The 15,483-nt window shown below is 43.4% G+C and overlaps 1 protein-coding gene across 1 annotated transcript in view; it reads right to left on the bottom strand.

The window, feature by feature from the left end:
- The window catches only part of KATNIP (katanin interacting protein), a 179,715-nt gene that overhangs the window by 12,993 nt on the left and 151,239 nt on the right, over nt 1–15,483 (bottom strand). The window contains exon 23 of the mRNA XM_089691998.1: nt 3,116–3,217. Coding sequence (XP_089548124.1) covers nt 3,116–3,217 — 102 coding nt within the window. The remainder of the gene's footprint in view (nt 1–3,115; nt 3,218–15,483) is intronic.

The following is a 15,483-nucleotide window of genomic DNA, read 5'->3' as shown; positions in this document are numbered from 1 at the left end:
GGGTACTCTTCCACTTTTTACCCCTTACTGAGGGGTCAGCAGACACAGCTTCCAACTATATCCAGAGGAGGGAAGCCTTCACCTGGAGGGATTCTTTATCCGGTCGATCTATCCTGATCCTAAGGAGGTCCTGTGAGCCCAGCAGACTATCGTTTGATGATGCCCCTTCCTGAGGGAGATCGATATCTGTGGAATTTAATACACACATGCGCATTTCCTATGCGCGGTCGGTGAGTGCGCATTTCTGCCATTTCTTCCGGATTCCTCATAGCTGTGTCCACTTTATTATATCGATGATTTAACGAACATTTGATAACAAATTCCAGATCGAACTTTTTAGATCAAACTTTTTGCTTGTTGTTTTTAGCGCTGCACTTTATTTATCCATGTAAATGTCATTGCTTCGCTGCATTGGTTTCTAAAAAAAACAAAACTAGAAAAAAAAAAAAACTAAGGACTCACAGAGTGGGCCGGAGTTACAACAGTATGGATAAGGGGTGTGACAAACAAAGCTTTGCTAATATCTGATCACCTGAAGGTAGTAGCCTATAACCAGAGGTTATAAACAGTGTTGTGCACTGTACTCCAGGATATGGAAATTACAGAGAAATCAAAATTTCTTTTTTATTTCTACTGAGGTGACCTGCAAGTCTCTAAAGCAAAGCAGTTAATAATTTAAAACATTTTTTATTTTAAAACAAAGTGCTTACTTGCACTAGGAAGCAGTGGGCTTTGTACTGCCTTTTTTCACAAAGGTTTAGATATGCTTTGACCCTTTGACTACCGAAGAAGTATTAATAGGTAATGGCTGTGCCTTGGCAATAGGAGGTTAAAGGACATTAGACACAGTAAAAAGTGCACTAGTTAACAACCCTATCCAATCTAACATAGAATACCAGAATTGTCTGCATATTTACTATACCATGACATCTGCCTCTGCTGGCTGCACTTACACAGTACAAACTCATTAAAGTCTGTAAATGCTTACTGCAAAGGTGCAGCAAGCGCAAAAGATGATTTTGCCCTTGGGGAGGAAAACAGTGAAGGAGGCCTCCTCTGCCCTGATTATGTAAGTAAGCAGGACTAGCAATGGTAGACTAGTGTATTAGTTAATAAAAGCTGACTTGTCCTTAAACTAGTTCTAAACTCAAAAGGTTTTTTTTTTTTTTTTTTAACCTTACTGCATTCTCTGCATTAAGGTAAAAACCCTTCCAATAACTGTTCCACCTCCCCCATTCCTAAACACTTTCCTGAGACCTATCACATTCCAGCGCCATCCAGTCTGCTCCTCTCTCTTCCTGGTATTACTGCTGCTGTCAGTCGTATTCTATGAGGAGGGATCGTGGGGCATGGCCAAGCCAAACTGGGTAGGTCTATGGATGCACACAGCCTGGAGAACTCCCACCTGGGTGCTTCCTCAGCACACAGCTTACTGAGTTGGTAAGGGACTGCTCTGTGCAATACCATTGCAGAGAACAGGTAAGTATAAACTATCGTTTTTCTTAAAAATAATAAAAAAAATATATCCTTTACAATCAATTTAAAAAAATCAGCTGTGCTTTGTTATTCCTTTACTGTCAGAAAATGTCATTTTCTGGGCAGCTTTTCAGCCACCTAGTCTATAGGAGATGTAAATACAGGCACCTTGTAAACTGCTCATCTCCAGTGATGATTACTGGTGTCCTCATATGTTCCTGTCTCAACACCAGCTTTTACAAACATCCTAGTGAGCTGGTAGATTGGTGAATATGGGCCTCATGTCTTGCCCTGAAGGTTGTGGATGCGACACTCTGGGGAGAGCTTTGGTTCTGTTTAGATTACCGATGTCTTCTTAAAGTCAACTTTTCACCAGGGGGCTGACCAGTCTCTTTAGTCACTATTTGAATGCAGTTTTCAGGTTTTAGAGTTGTAATTATTTTGATTTATACCTGTGACAACAGGTTATGCATACCTTCCAACAGTCCCGTTTTCTCTGGGACCGCCCCGCATTCTGACCCTAATCCAGTGGAGAGGAGTAATGTTCTGCACCACCTGAGCTCCCTCAGGCTTTGCCACTATAGGCCTATTCAAAAGTGCAACAAGGCAGCCGCTTTTTTTTTTGTTGTATTCTAGTACGGCTTCTCTCAACAGCTAACTGGCTTTAAGTGCTGAACTTCAGAGCAGAAGTAGCGGGTAGTAAGGGGCAGAGCCATGCACAGAGAAAGCCGATTCCTGAGTCCAGACCGCCTCCATTCCATGCAGTATTGTGTACAAAAACATCATACTCGGCAGTGAGGGTTCCAAACGTGGCATCAGCCAGTGAGTTTGTGTGTATGTATTTGAGTTCATGTGTGCATGGGTGCATATGTATGTACATGCATGTACAATAAGTGTATGAATGCATGTGCATACGTATGTTTATATGCATGTTTGTATATGTATGTACAGTATGCATAAACATTACGGCTAGGCCTTCTTCACACAGGCATACCTAAGCATATACCTGTGCAAGGACTATGTCTTACCACACGTGCATGGGAATGCACAGGTGTTGCATGCATCTCCGTGGAGGCAGTCCCATTCATGTCAGTTGGCACACAGCAGCTGCACAGACACAGCCACTGCTCCCAATTTGACATCCATGTGGCTCGCCATATGCATACAGTGTGGATAAGGGAACATGTACCCACACACGCTGCAGTGATCTGAGAAAAAATGCAGAAATGCTGCATTTTATCTCAGGACACTGTACAGGATTGCATGTCACTGCTGAACAGTGTAATTAAGTGTAAAGTTTGTGCACTTCAAATAAAGTTTGTTTGAAAAAAAGGCTATAGCTGACAACACTGATCACTGTATTCTGAAGGTGTGGAAGGCTCCCCACTGTCAGAATACAAAGGCTCAACGGGAGTGATTCCCCCATCCACATCAAGTGTGTGAATGGGGGAAGCGGCTCATTTCTTTTCATTCAACCCGCTGGTTGGACAGAGAAAAAAGAATAATATATGGCCAGCCTAAATGTTATAAGTTAGTCGTTATAATACCACGCTAGTTTTGTAATTAAACCAGTAAATCAGAAAGTTTATCTAATAACTAAATTATAGTGATTGCAACAGAAATTATTATTTATACTTACACCAAACTCTTTTACTCCTCTTTGTGGGGTTTTAGCATAATTCCATAGTTTGATCAGTGACACTTTTGTTGGTTGATCAAAAACAACATAAATGCGATTAACCTATCAAAAAATAAGCGTTTGCAATTAAAAAGATGCAACATGGCAAATGCATATCACTTTCCTGTTATTAACTAGCTCTATTGCTATTTACCACTTGCCTACCTTCCTGCCCAGGCCAATTTTCAGCTTTCAGCGCCATGTTATTAAATTTTGTAAATAAGTAATTTTCTCCTTCGCTGATGTGCGCTAATGAGGTAGCAGTGAAGGCCACTGACAGGTATCACTTGGTGGGCACTAAAAGGCAGAACTCATATGGCACTGATAGGTGGCACTGACTGGAATGGCTAGGCGACACTGACTGGCACTGATAGTTGGCACTGAAAGGCAGCTCTGATGGGCACTGGTAGGCACAGATATGTGGCATTAAAGTGCACTGATGGGCATTGGTATGTGGCATTGATAGGCACTGACAGGTGGCACTGATCATCAGTGCCCTGATCACCAGTGTAGACGTCCCTCTGAGGAATGCCACTTATCGGCTCTCCTCATGCTGTCGCCTAGGCGATCGCAGAGGAAGTGGGAGCAGATACCTTTCAAATTCGGGTACCCGCTCCTCAAATGTGCCAATCCTTAATGGGGAGCGGGGGTGGAGCTCCACTTTAACAGTGCAATAAATAGGCAGCATACTATAGCAAATTCATACCAAACAAATCTTTGGATTTACCTAAGTGTGATCAGTTTAACACATGATTACGGATAATGTGAAATGTTCTTCTTGTTGACCTTTTTCTTATTAGATAGGTCTGTAGGTGTATTATATAACTATATGTACCCCATATGTGAGAATTCTAGCTGCAGAATATTTTTATATTCTACTTTTGAAGAACATGCCAGTGGGTAACTGGCCTAAATAGTTATTACATGTAAGCCTAGCTAGAATCATTTTATACACAGTGAAAAAAAAGGAGCACAGTTGATATGAACAATATGCATAAAACCACTTCAATACCAGGCACTTTCACCCCCTCCTGCCCAGGCCAATTTTCAGCTTTCAGCGCTCAGACTGAATAACAATTGTGTGCTCATGCAGCAATGCACCCATATTAAATTTGTATAATTTTTTTTAACACAAATAGAGCTTTCTTTTGGTGGTATTTAATCACCACAGTTTTTTTATTCTTTCCTAAATAAACAAAAAAATACAGAAACAAAGAAAAATATGTTTTTTGTTTTATTTTTGGGTTACAAAATATTGCAAATAATTGGATTTTTTTCTGCATACTTACCTGTAAAATCTATTTCTTGGAGTACATCACGGAACACAGAGCAGGCTATTCATGACTATGTGAGTTATATGCCACCTATATGTGAATGGACACTGGCCAACCAAGAGGAAGTCCTCCCCTATATAATCCCTCCTACACAGGAATTACTTCAGTTTTTGTAGCAAGCAATGAATTCCAGAAAGAAGGGAGGGACCTCTGTGTCCCGAAATGTACTTCAAGAAATGGATTTTACAGGTAAGTATGAAGAAAAAAATCCAATTTTCGTTATACATCACGGGACACAAAGCAGGCTATTCAGGGGAGGGTGACACCATGATAACCACTGCCAACAATCCCACAAGACCTATTCAGCTGTTTGCTAGACGCTGTGGCCAAAGGCAGAGTCCTCTGTGGCTCTCACATCCACCTGGTAGAACGTGTGAACTGAAGCCCATGTAGCGGTCTTGCAAATCTGAGCAACTGACACCTGATGGTGAATCACCCAAGAGTGTGTTCTTTTCCAAAAGGCTTGAATGATCAACTGGCGGATCCAATGTGAAATAATTGCCTTGGATGACGCCTGCCCCCTCCTGGACCCATCCAGCAGTTCAAAAAGAGCATCCGAATTTCTGACCTGTGCAGTCAATTTCTGGAAGACCTTTATAGCGCGTACCATATCCAAGGTATGCAAGGATCTCTCTCTTGCTGACTTTGCCCAAAAAAGGAGGAAGGCAGAAAAATGTCCAGATTGAGATAAAAGCTAGAAACCACCTTTGGTAAAAAAAAAAAGACAGCTGATGTCACAACACCACCTTAACCTGATGTAAAATCAGAAAAGGTTCTTTATGAGAAAGAGCTGACAGCTCCGACACCCTTCTTGCAGAAGTGATTGCCCCTAGAAATAAAACCTTCCGGGCCAACAGGACTAGCAGAATCTCCTGGGCTAGGCTGCTATTATTAGTGTTACCTCCTCCTGGATCCTGAGCAAAGGACATGGCAATAGTCAAATCAGGGAAAGAAAGCCTAGAGGGACTTGGTCCCTAAGGTGTTACCTCTAATGCCAATGGGGCTCCCATCCTGGACACAACCTAACTTATTGTAGAACCTGGTAGTCAGTAGATCCCCATCCAGATTTTCCCAATGCTGGCAGATTGCCAAGTACATCTTGGGTTGCAGGGACCACTCTCCTGGTATCAACTGCTGAAGCCGGGGAATGAAAACCACTAACAGTTCTCTATACCTGGAATATGAACTGCCAACAGAGACAACACATGCTGTTCTGTCCCAGACAGAATGTGGTTCAGCTTTGCCTCAACTGCATGACTCCTGGTGCTGCCCTGGTGGTTAATATATGCCACTGCCGTGACACTGTCAGACAGAAGCCTGACCACAAACCTGTGCAACTTGTTCATCCAATAATCCAGAGTAAGGCATACTGCCCGAAATTCCAAGATGTTGATGGGAAGTATTCCTTCCTGTAGAGACAAAGTTCCCTGACTGCAAACACCTTTAAACCAGCCCTCCAACCAGAGAGCCTGGCACCACTGGATACTTTTTTTCCATATCACTGGAAGGAAAATGACCCCTTCTCCAGATTCTGAACAAATAACCACCAATTTGGACTGCAATACCCTGGGAACAAAGCCCTACAGCATCTACTGTTGGGATCTTGATGATAGAATGTTCCTCTACAAAGACCTGGAGTGGAACTGCATGCAGGAAACCGCTTCAACGTAGATGTCGTTTCCTCATGCAGAGACTTATTGAAGGATATCTCTTTGCTTCTTATATTTCACTTTAAACTTGGAACCAACTACTCCCTAAGCAAGGAACATTAAGGTCCACAGGTATGTAAGTATGCCAATTATACAATACATAGTTCACACAAGTATGCATGTAAGTATGCAATCTTAAGCAAGTACAAATATGCAGTTTATGCAAGTATGCAATTCATGCAAGTATGCATTTAAGTATGCAAGTACGTATGCAGCGTATGTATGCATGTATGTAACAAGTTTATGGATCAAGTTTGTATGTCTGAATGCAGTTTATGCATTAGGTATGCATTTGGTATACATGTATGAATGCATTTTATGCATTACGTATGTATGTATGTACGTACGTACGTACGTACGTAGTTTATACATTAAGTATGCATGTACGTACAGTTTATGCATTAGGTATGCATGTATGTACACGGTTTATGCATTATGTATGCATATATGTACGCAATTTATGAATTAGGTATGTTGCAGTTTATGTATTAAGTATGCATGTATGTATGCAATTTAAGCATCAAGTATGCATGTACATATGCAGCTTTAAGCATCAAGTATGCATGTATGACTGCAACTTTTGAATTAAGTATGCATGCATGAATGCAGCCTTTGCATTAAATAGTCACATACAAATGCCGTTTATGTATTAAGTATGTATGTACAAAAATCAGCCCATGCATTAAGTATGCATGTTTAAATGTAGTTTATGCATTAAGCATGCATGTACAAACGGAGTTTATGCATATGTACAAATGTAATTTATGCATTAAGTATGCATGTCCAAATACAGTTTTTGCATTAAGTATGCATGTACAAATACAGTTTATGGAATATACAGTTAAAAAAAAATGGCGGTATGCATGCAATAATGTAATACAATGCTGCAACTGTCCCGCTTTCTAGAAGCGTATTGTTTCAAAGAACTGTGTCAAAATTAACTGCAATTTGTTCCATACTAGGCAAACACATGTATCAAACTCAGCTGGAGTGCAGCTTAAATGTAAGCTCCTGCAGATCAAATCCAAACTCCTCTGGAGACTCAACTCCTTTAAATGCATCAATACCCCTGCAAGGGTGTATCAAGAAACAGTTGTACAAGCCCCCCAGGATTATGCAGGCTAATGCAGTTTAAAATCATGTCCTGTCTGGTTAGGACATCAACTCCGCAAGGAAATACTCACACACCATCATCCAGCCATAGACTGCTCCATGTCTCTGCTACCTCTCAGGAGCCTCACAAGCCGCCAGCCACATGGGACTACAAACACAAGCAAAAAAAGCCACCTATCTACTTCTTACCTCCACTGCACAAGTGTAGGCTATAGAGAGTGGCCCCATGACCTCTAGTGGCTGGAGGAGAAACTGCAACCCAATACTCCTTAGAGCAGCGGTTCTCAACCTGGGGGTCGAACGACCCTTTCACAGGGGTCTCCTAAGACCATCGGAAAACACATATTTCCGATGGTCTTAGGAACCGAGACACCGCTCATCTATCCGTCTCCAGGTGTGGGCGGGATGACATGCTGCCCCTGTCATCTGTACACACCCCCGGGATCAATCCTCGCCCGTGATTGGCCGCCGGAACTGTAGCTCAGGAGAGGCACACAGGCGGCCAATCACTGGCGAGGAGGTGAAGCTTGGAGAGGAGGAGCCGAGCGGCACCGTGAAGATCGAGAAAGTGAAGAGGAGGAGAGCGGCCGAAGAAGGAAGACAGCTGACCGGTAACTGTCTGTACCATGGGAGAGGGAGGGAGCGAGGGGTCAGCAAGGTAAGTATCATTGGTGTCAGTGGGAGGAATAGTGCCCCATCATTGGTGTCACTAATACCAATGATGGGGCACTATTCCTCCCACTGACAACAACGATGGGGCACTATTCCTCCCCCCACTGACTCCAATGATGGGACACTATTCCTCCCACTGACACCAATGTTGGGACACTATTCCTCCCACTGACACCAATGATGGGGCACTATTCCTCCCACTGACACCAACGATGGGGCACTATTCCTCCCCCCACTGACTCCAACGATAGGACACTATTCCTCCCACTGACACCAATGATGGGGCACTATTCCTTCCCCCACTGACACCAATGATGGGGCACTATTCCTTCCCCCACTGACACCAATGATGGGATACTATTCCTCCCACTGACACCAACGATGGGGCACTATTCCCCCCACTGACACCAACGATGGGGCACTATTCCCCCCACTGACGCCAAGGATGGGGCACGATTCCTCCCCCCACTGACGCCAAGGATGGGGCACGATTCCTCCCCCCACTGACGCCAGCGATGGGGCACGATTCCTCCCCCCACTGACGCCAGCGATGGGGCACGATTCCTCCCCCCACTGACGCCAGCGATGGGGTACGATTCCTCCCCCCACTGACGTCAGCGATGGGGCACGATTCCTCCCCCCACTGACGCCAGCGATGGGGCACGATTCCTCCCCCCACTGACGCCAGCGATGGGGCACGATTCCTCCCCCCACTGACGCCAGCGATGGGGCACGATTCCTCCCCCCACTGACGCCAGCGATGGGGCACGATTCCTCCCCCCACTGACGCCAGCGATGGGGCACGATTCCCCCCCCCACTGACGCCAGCGATGGGGCACGATTCCTCCCCCCACTGCAAAATTACAGTTATGAAGTAGCAACGAAAATAATTTTATGTTTGGGGGGGTCACCACAACATGAGGAACTGTATTAAAGGGTTGCGACATTAGGAAGGTTGAGCATTTCCTGCCAAGACCAAACAGCACACTGCCCCCCAGTGGCCATCGGGAGAATGGCCAAACAGTCAGATTTTTCAAAGAAATACTGCAAATGTAAACTTACCATTCCCACCGCAGAACCCTGAATCATAACAGGAGTCCAACCTTCACCCATCACGGCGGGCTCTGTCATGCAGACCTTCAAGGACTCGGTCCACATAATGTGGGGCCACTACATTGGACCTGTACAGTACCCCATCGGAAAGCGCTTTTGTCAGTATTATACTGCACAGGGTTCCATTATGCAGGGTCCAGCACCGTAAGACTGCATTACAGGCAAAACCCCGAGGACTCTTCTCGTTATCCAGCGAGGCTCGGGTACCATCCATTTCTGGCTATCAGTTTTCCAAATGGATCTGATTAAAGTCCATGATTCCCTAAGGGAACCGTTCTGGAACTTCAAGTATGCTTCAAGAGCACATGCAACACTTCAGTGACCAACCACCTGAAAGACTGTGGCAAAAAAAGTACTTCCTGTGCAGAAGGGGTTATATAGGAGAGAACATCCTCTCTGCTAGGTTGGCCACTCACCTATAGGTGGCATATAACCCACAGTTATGAATAGCCTGCTCTGTGTCCCATGATGTACCATAAAGAAAAATAATTTTTCTTATTAAATTTAGGGCAAACTGTAATCTGCCACATTTCTTTGGTGAAAATAACTGAAATCACTGTTTATTATCTAATATGTAGGAAAATTATACAGTCCACAAACTATGGTATTTACACTGCTCAAAAATATTAAAGGAACACTTTTTAATTAGAGTATAGCATCAAGTCAGCTAAACTCCTGGGATATTGATCTGGTCAGGTAAGTAGCAGAGTGGTTACATAGGTACAGAATTAGTTTGGCTGAAAAAAGACAAAAGTCCATCCAGTTCAACCTTTAAAAAAAAAAAAAAGTTATAGTCCTACACTCAGCTGATCCAGAGGAAGGCAACCCCCCCCCCCCCCAGCAAAGAGCAAAGCATGATCCAAATTGCTCCTGCAGGGGAAAAAAATCCTTCCTGGCCCCCTGAGAGGCACTTGCCTTTGCCTATAAATGTTAGTATCCAGTTATATTCTGTGTATCTAAGAAAGAATCCAGGCCTTTTTTAAAGCAATCCACTGAGCTGGCCAGAACCAACTTTCTCCAGTTCCCCAATGTTCTTTTTGTGAATTGGTGCCTAAAATTGAACTGCATATTCCAGATGAGGTATTACTAATGATTTGTACAGGGGTAATATGATATCTCTCTCTGGAGTCTATACCTCTTTTAATACACGTTTTAAATCAGTTTCAGCTGCTTTGGTGTTAATGAAATTAGCAACAGGTCCGCCTGGGCAACACTGACAGGACCCCCGAAACAAGGTTTTACAGGTGGAGGCCAATTAAATTTTTTTCCCTACTCATGTTTTCTGACTGTTTTTCACTAGTTTTGTACTTGGCTAGGGTCAGTGTCACTACCGGTTGCATGAGGCGATACCTGGACCCTACAGAGGTTGCACAGACAGTCCACCTCCCCCAGGATGGCATAGCAATACGTGCCATTGCCAGAAGGTTTGTTTGTCTCCCAGCAGAGTCTCAAGAAAATGGAGGAGATTCCAGGAGACAGGCAGTTACTCTAGGAGAGCTGGACAAGGCTATAAGGTCCTTAACCCATCAGCAGGACTGGTATATGCTCCTTTGCGCAAGAAGAAAGAGGATGAGCACTGCCAGAGCCCTACAAAATGACCTCCAGCAGGCCACTGGTGTAAATGTTTCTGGCCAAACAATCAGAAACAGACTTCATGAGGGTGGTCTGAGGGCCTGACGTCCTCTAGTGGGCCCTGTGCTCACTGCCCAGCACCATAGAGCTCGATGGGCATTTGCCATTGAACTCCAGAATTGGTAGGTCCGCTACTGGTGCCCTGTGCTTTTCACAGATGAGAGCAGGTTCACCCTGAGCACATGCGGCAGATGTGAAAGGGTCTGGAGAAGCCGTGGAGACCGTTATGCTGCCTCTAACATCATTCAGCATGACCGTTTTTGTGGTGGGTCAATGATGGTTTGGGAAGGCATATCCATGGAGGGATGCACAGACCTCTACAGGACAGACAATGGCACTCTTACTGCCCTTAGGTATCGGGATGAAATCCTTGGACCTATTGTCAGACCCTACACTGGTGCAGTGGGTCCTGGGTTCCTCCTGGTGTACAGCAATACCCGGCCTCATGTGGCGAGTGTATGCAGGCAGTTCCTGGAGGATGAAGGATTTGATACCATTGAATGGCCTCCACGCTCGCCTGAACTAAATCCAATAGAACACCTCTGGGATATCATGTTTCGGTCCATCAGGTTGCACCTCTAATTATCCAAGAGCTCAGTGATGCCCTAGTCCAGATCTGGAAGGAAACACCTCAGGATACCATCCGTCGTCTCATTAGGAGCATGCCCCAATGTTGTCAGGCATGCATACAAGCACGTGGGGGCCATACAATATACTGAGTACCATTTTGAGTTGCTGCAATGAAATTTCAGAAAAATGGACTAGCCAGCTACATAATTTTTTCACTTTGATTTTAGGGGTGTCTTTATTTTCAAATAGTTTTTATTGAAAATTTAAAATTTTTGAACAAACAGGTTAATATGTAGATACAGTCAAGTGCATGGTTCACAGAAGCGAAACAACAGAAAATGCATTACAAATGAGGTAGGACAACCCCACCATCCGGCTGGGAGTTCGTTTATCAAGATCATGTTTATAGGAGAGGTATTCTCATTTGAATGTGAACCAGCATAATGAGTACAAGAACATGAGGGAATCAACTATAGGGTAACAACAGGTATAGAAAAGAGTGGGAGGGGGAGGGGGAAGGAAAGGCACCAATGTTCTGCGAATATTACATCTCAGAAGATTAAGGTTCGTAATCAGATAATTGAGCAATTGGGATGTTTCAGCCATCGAGACCAATGCAGTGTGAATTTATGATATGAGGAGTTTCGTAAGGTCGCTCTTCTTTCCATCTCACATTGTAAGTTGAGGTCAGCAACTAGACGGGTTAATAAAGGCGGGGAGGTAGAGCGCCATAGTCTCATAATGTTAGTCTTAGCTGCTGCCAGAATGTGTATGATAATGGTGCGTGAGCGTACAGGAAATTGTTCTATCTTTAGATGTAGAAGGGCTAGTCCTGGGTTAATAGTTATGTGGGAGTCTGTAACTGAGGATATCAGTTGGAACACTTTGTTCCAATATGATTTGAGGGATTTGCAGGACCATAGTACGTGAAAAAGCAAACCAGTTTCACCACAGTGTCTCCAGCATGTTTTTGGTAGTTGCGGATAATATATGGATAATTTGGCAGGAGTCAAGTAGCATTGGTGGAGAATTTTTAGATATGATTCCCAATGGGAGCTACATTTTGAAGCTTTGTATGTAGTGGTAAACGTCATTTGCCATGACTGTGGGGTTGTTGGGAGAAGAAGGTTCCTTTCCCAATTAGTAAGGGATGATGTATGGGTTGTGAAATGCGTTTCAGTTAGTAATAAATAAAAGGTAGAGATCCCTTTCTTTGGGTAATTAGTCTTGTGGAGGAAATGATGTGCAGTAGTTGGGAGGTCTATCTTAATAGGGATATTTGTTTTATGAAGCAAATGGGATACTCTCCTAAAAGTGAAGTGTTCCGTATCGGGAAGATGGAATTTTTCCTGAAGTGTCTGGAATGACTCTGGTTTCTGTTTGTTGTAAATATCTTGGATATGATAAATACCCAGCTCTTTCCAAGAGTTTAGATTCAAATGTGGGGATAGAAATTGTAGAGTGGATATGGGAGTCAGATTGGTAAGTTAGTTTTCTGCGCTTGAGTACATGTCAAGAACTCATGCCAAGCTGTTAATGAGGCTTGGATACATGGATGTGTGAGTGAATGTCCAATCTGTGTTGTGGGAGGTACGAAAAGCAAATCTGTTAAGGTACCTTGCGGATATCTGGAGGGTTCCATAATAGTCCAAATTTTTTCCTGAGTAGGGTGCCACCAGTAGAAGAGCTGGTCTAGTAGAACCGCCTGATAGTAGGATTTTAAATGCGGGAGACCAGCTCCCCCTCTGGAGGGCGGTCGAATCAGAAGGTTGGTAGAGCATCTGGGCCGTTTAGCATTCCATAAGAATTTATTCAGAATTTTTTGCATTGTAGAGAAGAAGGAGGAAGGTATAGGGACTGGCAATGTGCGGAAGATATATATCTTCGGCAATATACACATTTTAATAGCAGCTACTCTACCTAACATTGATAATGTGGTTGTACGCAAACTTCTAAGTTCTTGTGGTATGGTATCTATTAGTGGTTTAAGGTTTGCTGCATAGAGTTGGTTAGTTGTGGAGGTAAGTTTGATCCCCAAGTATGGGATACTGTGTTTTTCCCATTTAAAGGGGAATTGTTTTTCAAGGAAAGTTTGGGTTGGTATCGGGGTATGAAGGTTTAAAATTAAAGATTTGGTTTCATTAAGCTTGTAATATGATACGTCTGCATAGTTTTGTATGTGTGAGCGTATTGAAATAAGAGATTTGTACGGATTTGTGATCATTAGAATAATATCGTCTGCAAAAAGGCTGATTTTATGTTCTTGCTGAAAAAGTTTAATCCCCGAAAAATTGGGATCGTTCCTAAGGTTGGATGCCAGTGGTTCGATGAGTAAGGCAAAAATTATGGGGGAGAGAGGACAGCCTTGTCTAGTACCATTGGATATTTGAAATGGTTGCGAAAGTGTGCCATTAGTGAGGACTCTGGCCGAAGGTTTAGAATAGAGGGATAGGATTGCTGACAGCATCCAATCCGTAATTCCTAGTTTTTGAAGTGTAAGTGACATAAAACGCCAGTGTATGCGGTCGAACGCTTTTTCTGCGTCTAGTGAAAGGAGAATTGAGGGTTGTTTGTCTGATTCAAGAAGGTGTAATAGTGATATAAGTCGACGAGTTGCATCAGGGGCCTGTCTACCTGACACAAATCCCACCTGATCAGATTTGATTAGCGTCGGGAGGAACGGGAGGAGTCGTTGAGCTAATATCTTGGCATATATTTTCAGATCCGTATTAAGTAGTGAAATTGGTCTATAGTTTTGGACTAATTGGGGGTCTTTACCCGGTTTTGGGATAGTAGAGATTATTGATTGTAGCAGGTCAGGATGGAATTCTCCTTTAGAAGCAACGTGGTTATAGAGGTCAGATAGGTGTGATTTAAGATTAGGGGCAAACGTTTTATAAAATTCATTGGTAAAGCCGTCGTTACCCGGAGATTTGTGCATGGGAAGTTTGTTTATGGTTTTCTCAATCTCTTCAGGCGAGATCGGCACAGAGAGGGAGGCTAATTGGGTGGACGTAAGTTGGGGAAGTTTAGTATGGCTTAGGAAAGTCTCGATCGACGGGTTGGTTGAGTCGTATCAGGGTCATCTTTTATGTTATATAATGATTGATAATAGCACGCAAACGCATTCGCTATATCTTGTGGGTTAGATAGAGGAACACTAGAAATAGGATGTTGAATTGTAGCTATTTTGTTTTTAATACGTTTCTGTTTAATAGTTTTGGCAAGAAGAGAGTTCGTTTTATTACCGAGTGCATAGTATTGGGATTTCGTTTTTTGGAGGTTTGTATCATAGTCGTGTAAGAGAGCAGTGCGGAGTTTGTCCCTATCTTGGTTTAAAGCCGCGGTTGTGGTAGCGTTTGGGTGTTTATTAATATCCTCGTTTCTACGAATAGAAGCAAGGAGTAGGTCAATTTGGCGAGACCGCTGTTTTTTAACGCGAGAAGTTAATTGAATGAGGATACCTCTCATATAAGCCTTATATGTTAACCAAAGTGTGGTAATAGAAATTTCCGGAGTAACGTTAGTTTAAAAAAAAAGGTCATGTGCTTCTAATATGGATTTCTGGTTTTCTGGTGTATTCAAAATTGTAGAGTTGAGTCTCCAAATAGGTGGGATCGCCGACCGCTGGGTGTCCTCCAAGGATACGGTGATCGGTGCATGGTCTGACCAGGTTATAGTACCAATGTGAGAGGACCTCACGTGTTGTAGGGTCCATTTGTCCGTGATGAACATATCAATTCTAGAGTATGACAGATGTGGCGGTGAAAAGTAGGTATAGTCTCTTTCCGCACCATGTTGGCATCTCCAGATGTCATATAAGTCATGGTCGTGCAGAAAACGGTTAAAGTTGAGGTTGCTGGGTTTTTTATTAGAAGAAGAGTCTAGGAGTGAGTCACTGAGAACATTAAAGTCTCCGCCAATAATAAGTCTACCTTGCTGATGTTGGGAGATGAGATTCTGGAGTTTCCGATGAAATTTAAGTTGTTTGCTGTTAGGGCCATAAACGTTCACCAAGGTGTGTAAAATTTCATTAATTTGGCATACCATAATAATATAACGACCTTGCGGGTCAATTACAGTAGAGGTAAGTTTGAAAGAAAGGGCATCGTTAACCGCGATAATAACTCCATTCTTTTTTTTCCCGTTCGTTGCCATAAATAGTTGAGAAAAGCGAGGTAGATAC

This window comes from Staurois parvus, unplaced genomic scaffold (genome assembly GCF_062004578.1).
Source record: "Staurois parvus isolate SC_StPar_1 unplaced genomic scaffold, SC_StPar_1.0 ptg000022l, whole genome shotgun sequence".
NCBI classification, from domain to species: Eukaryota; Metazoa; Chordata; class Amphibia; order Anura; family Ranidae; genus Staurois; species Staurois parvus.
Note: the sequence above shows the minus strand (reverse complement) of the source record. Positions and strands in the feature narration are given on the sequence as shown.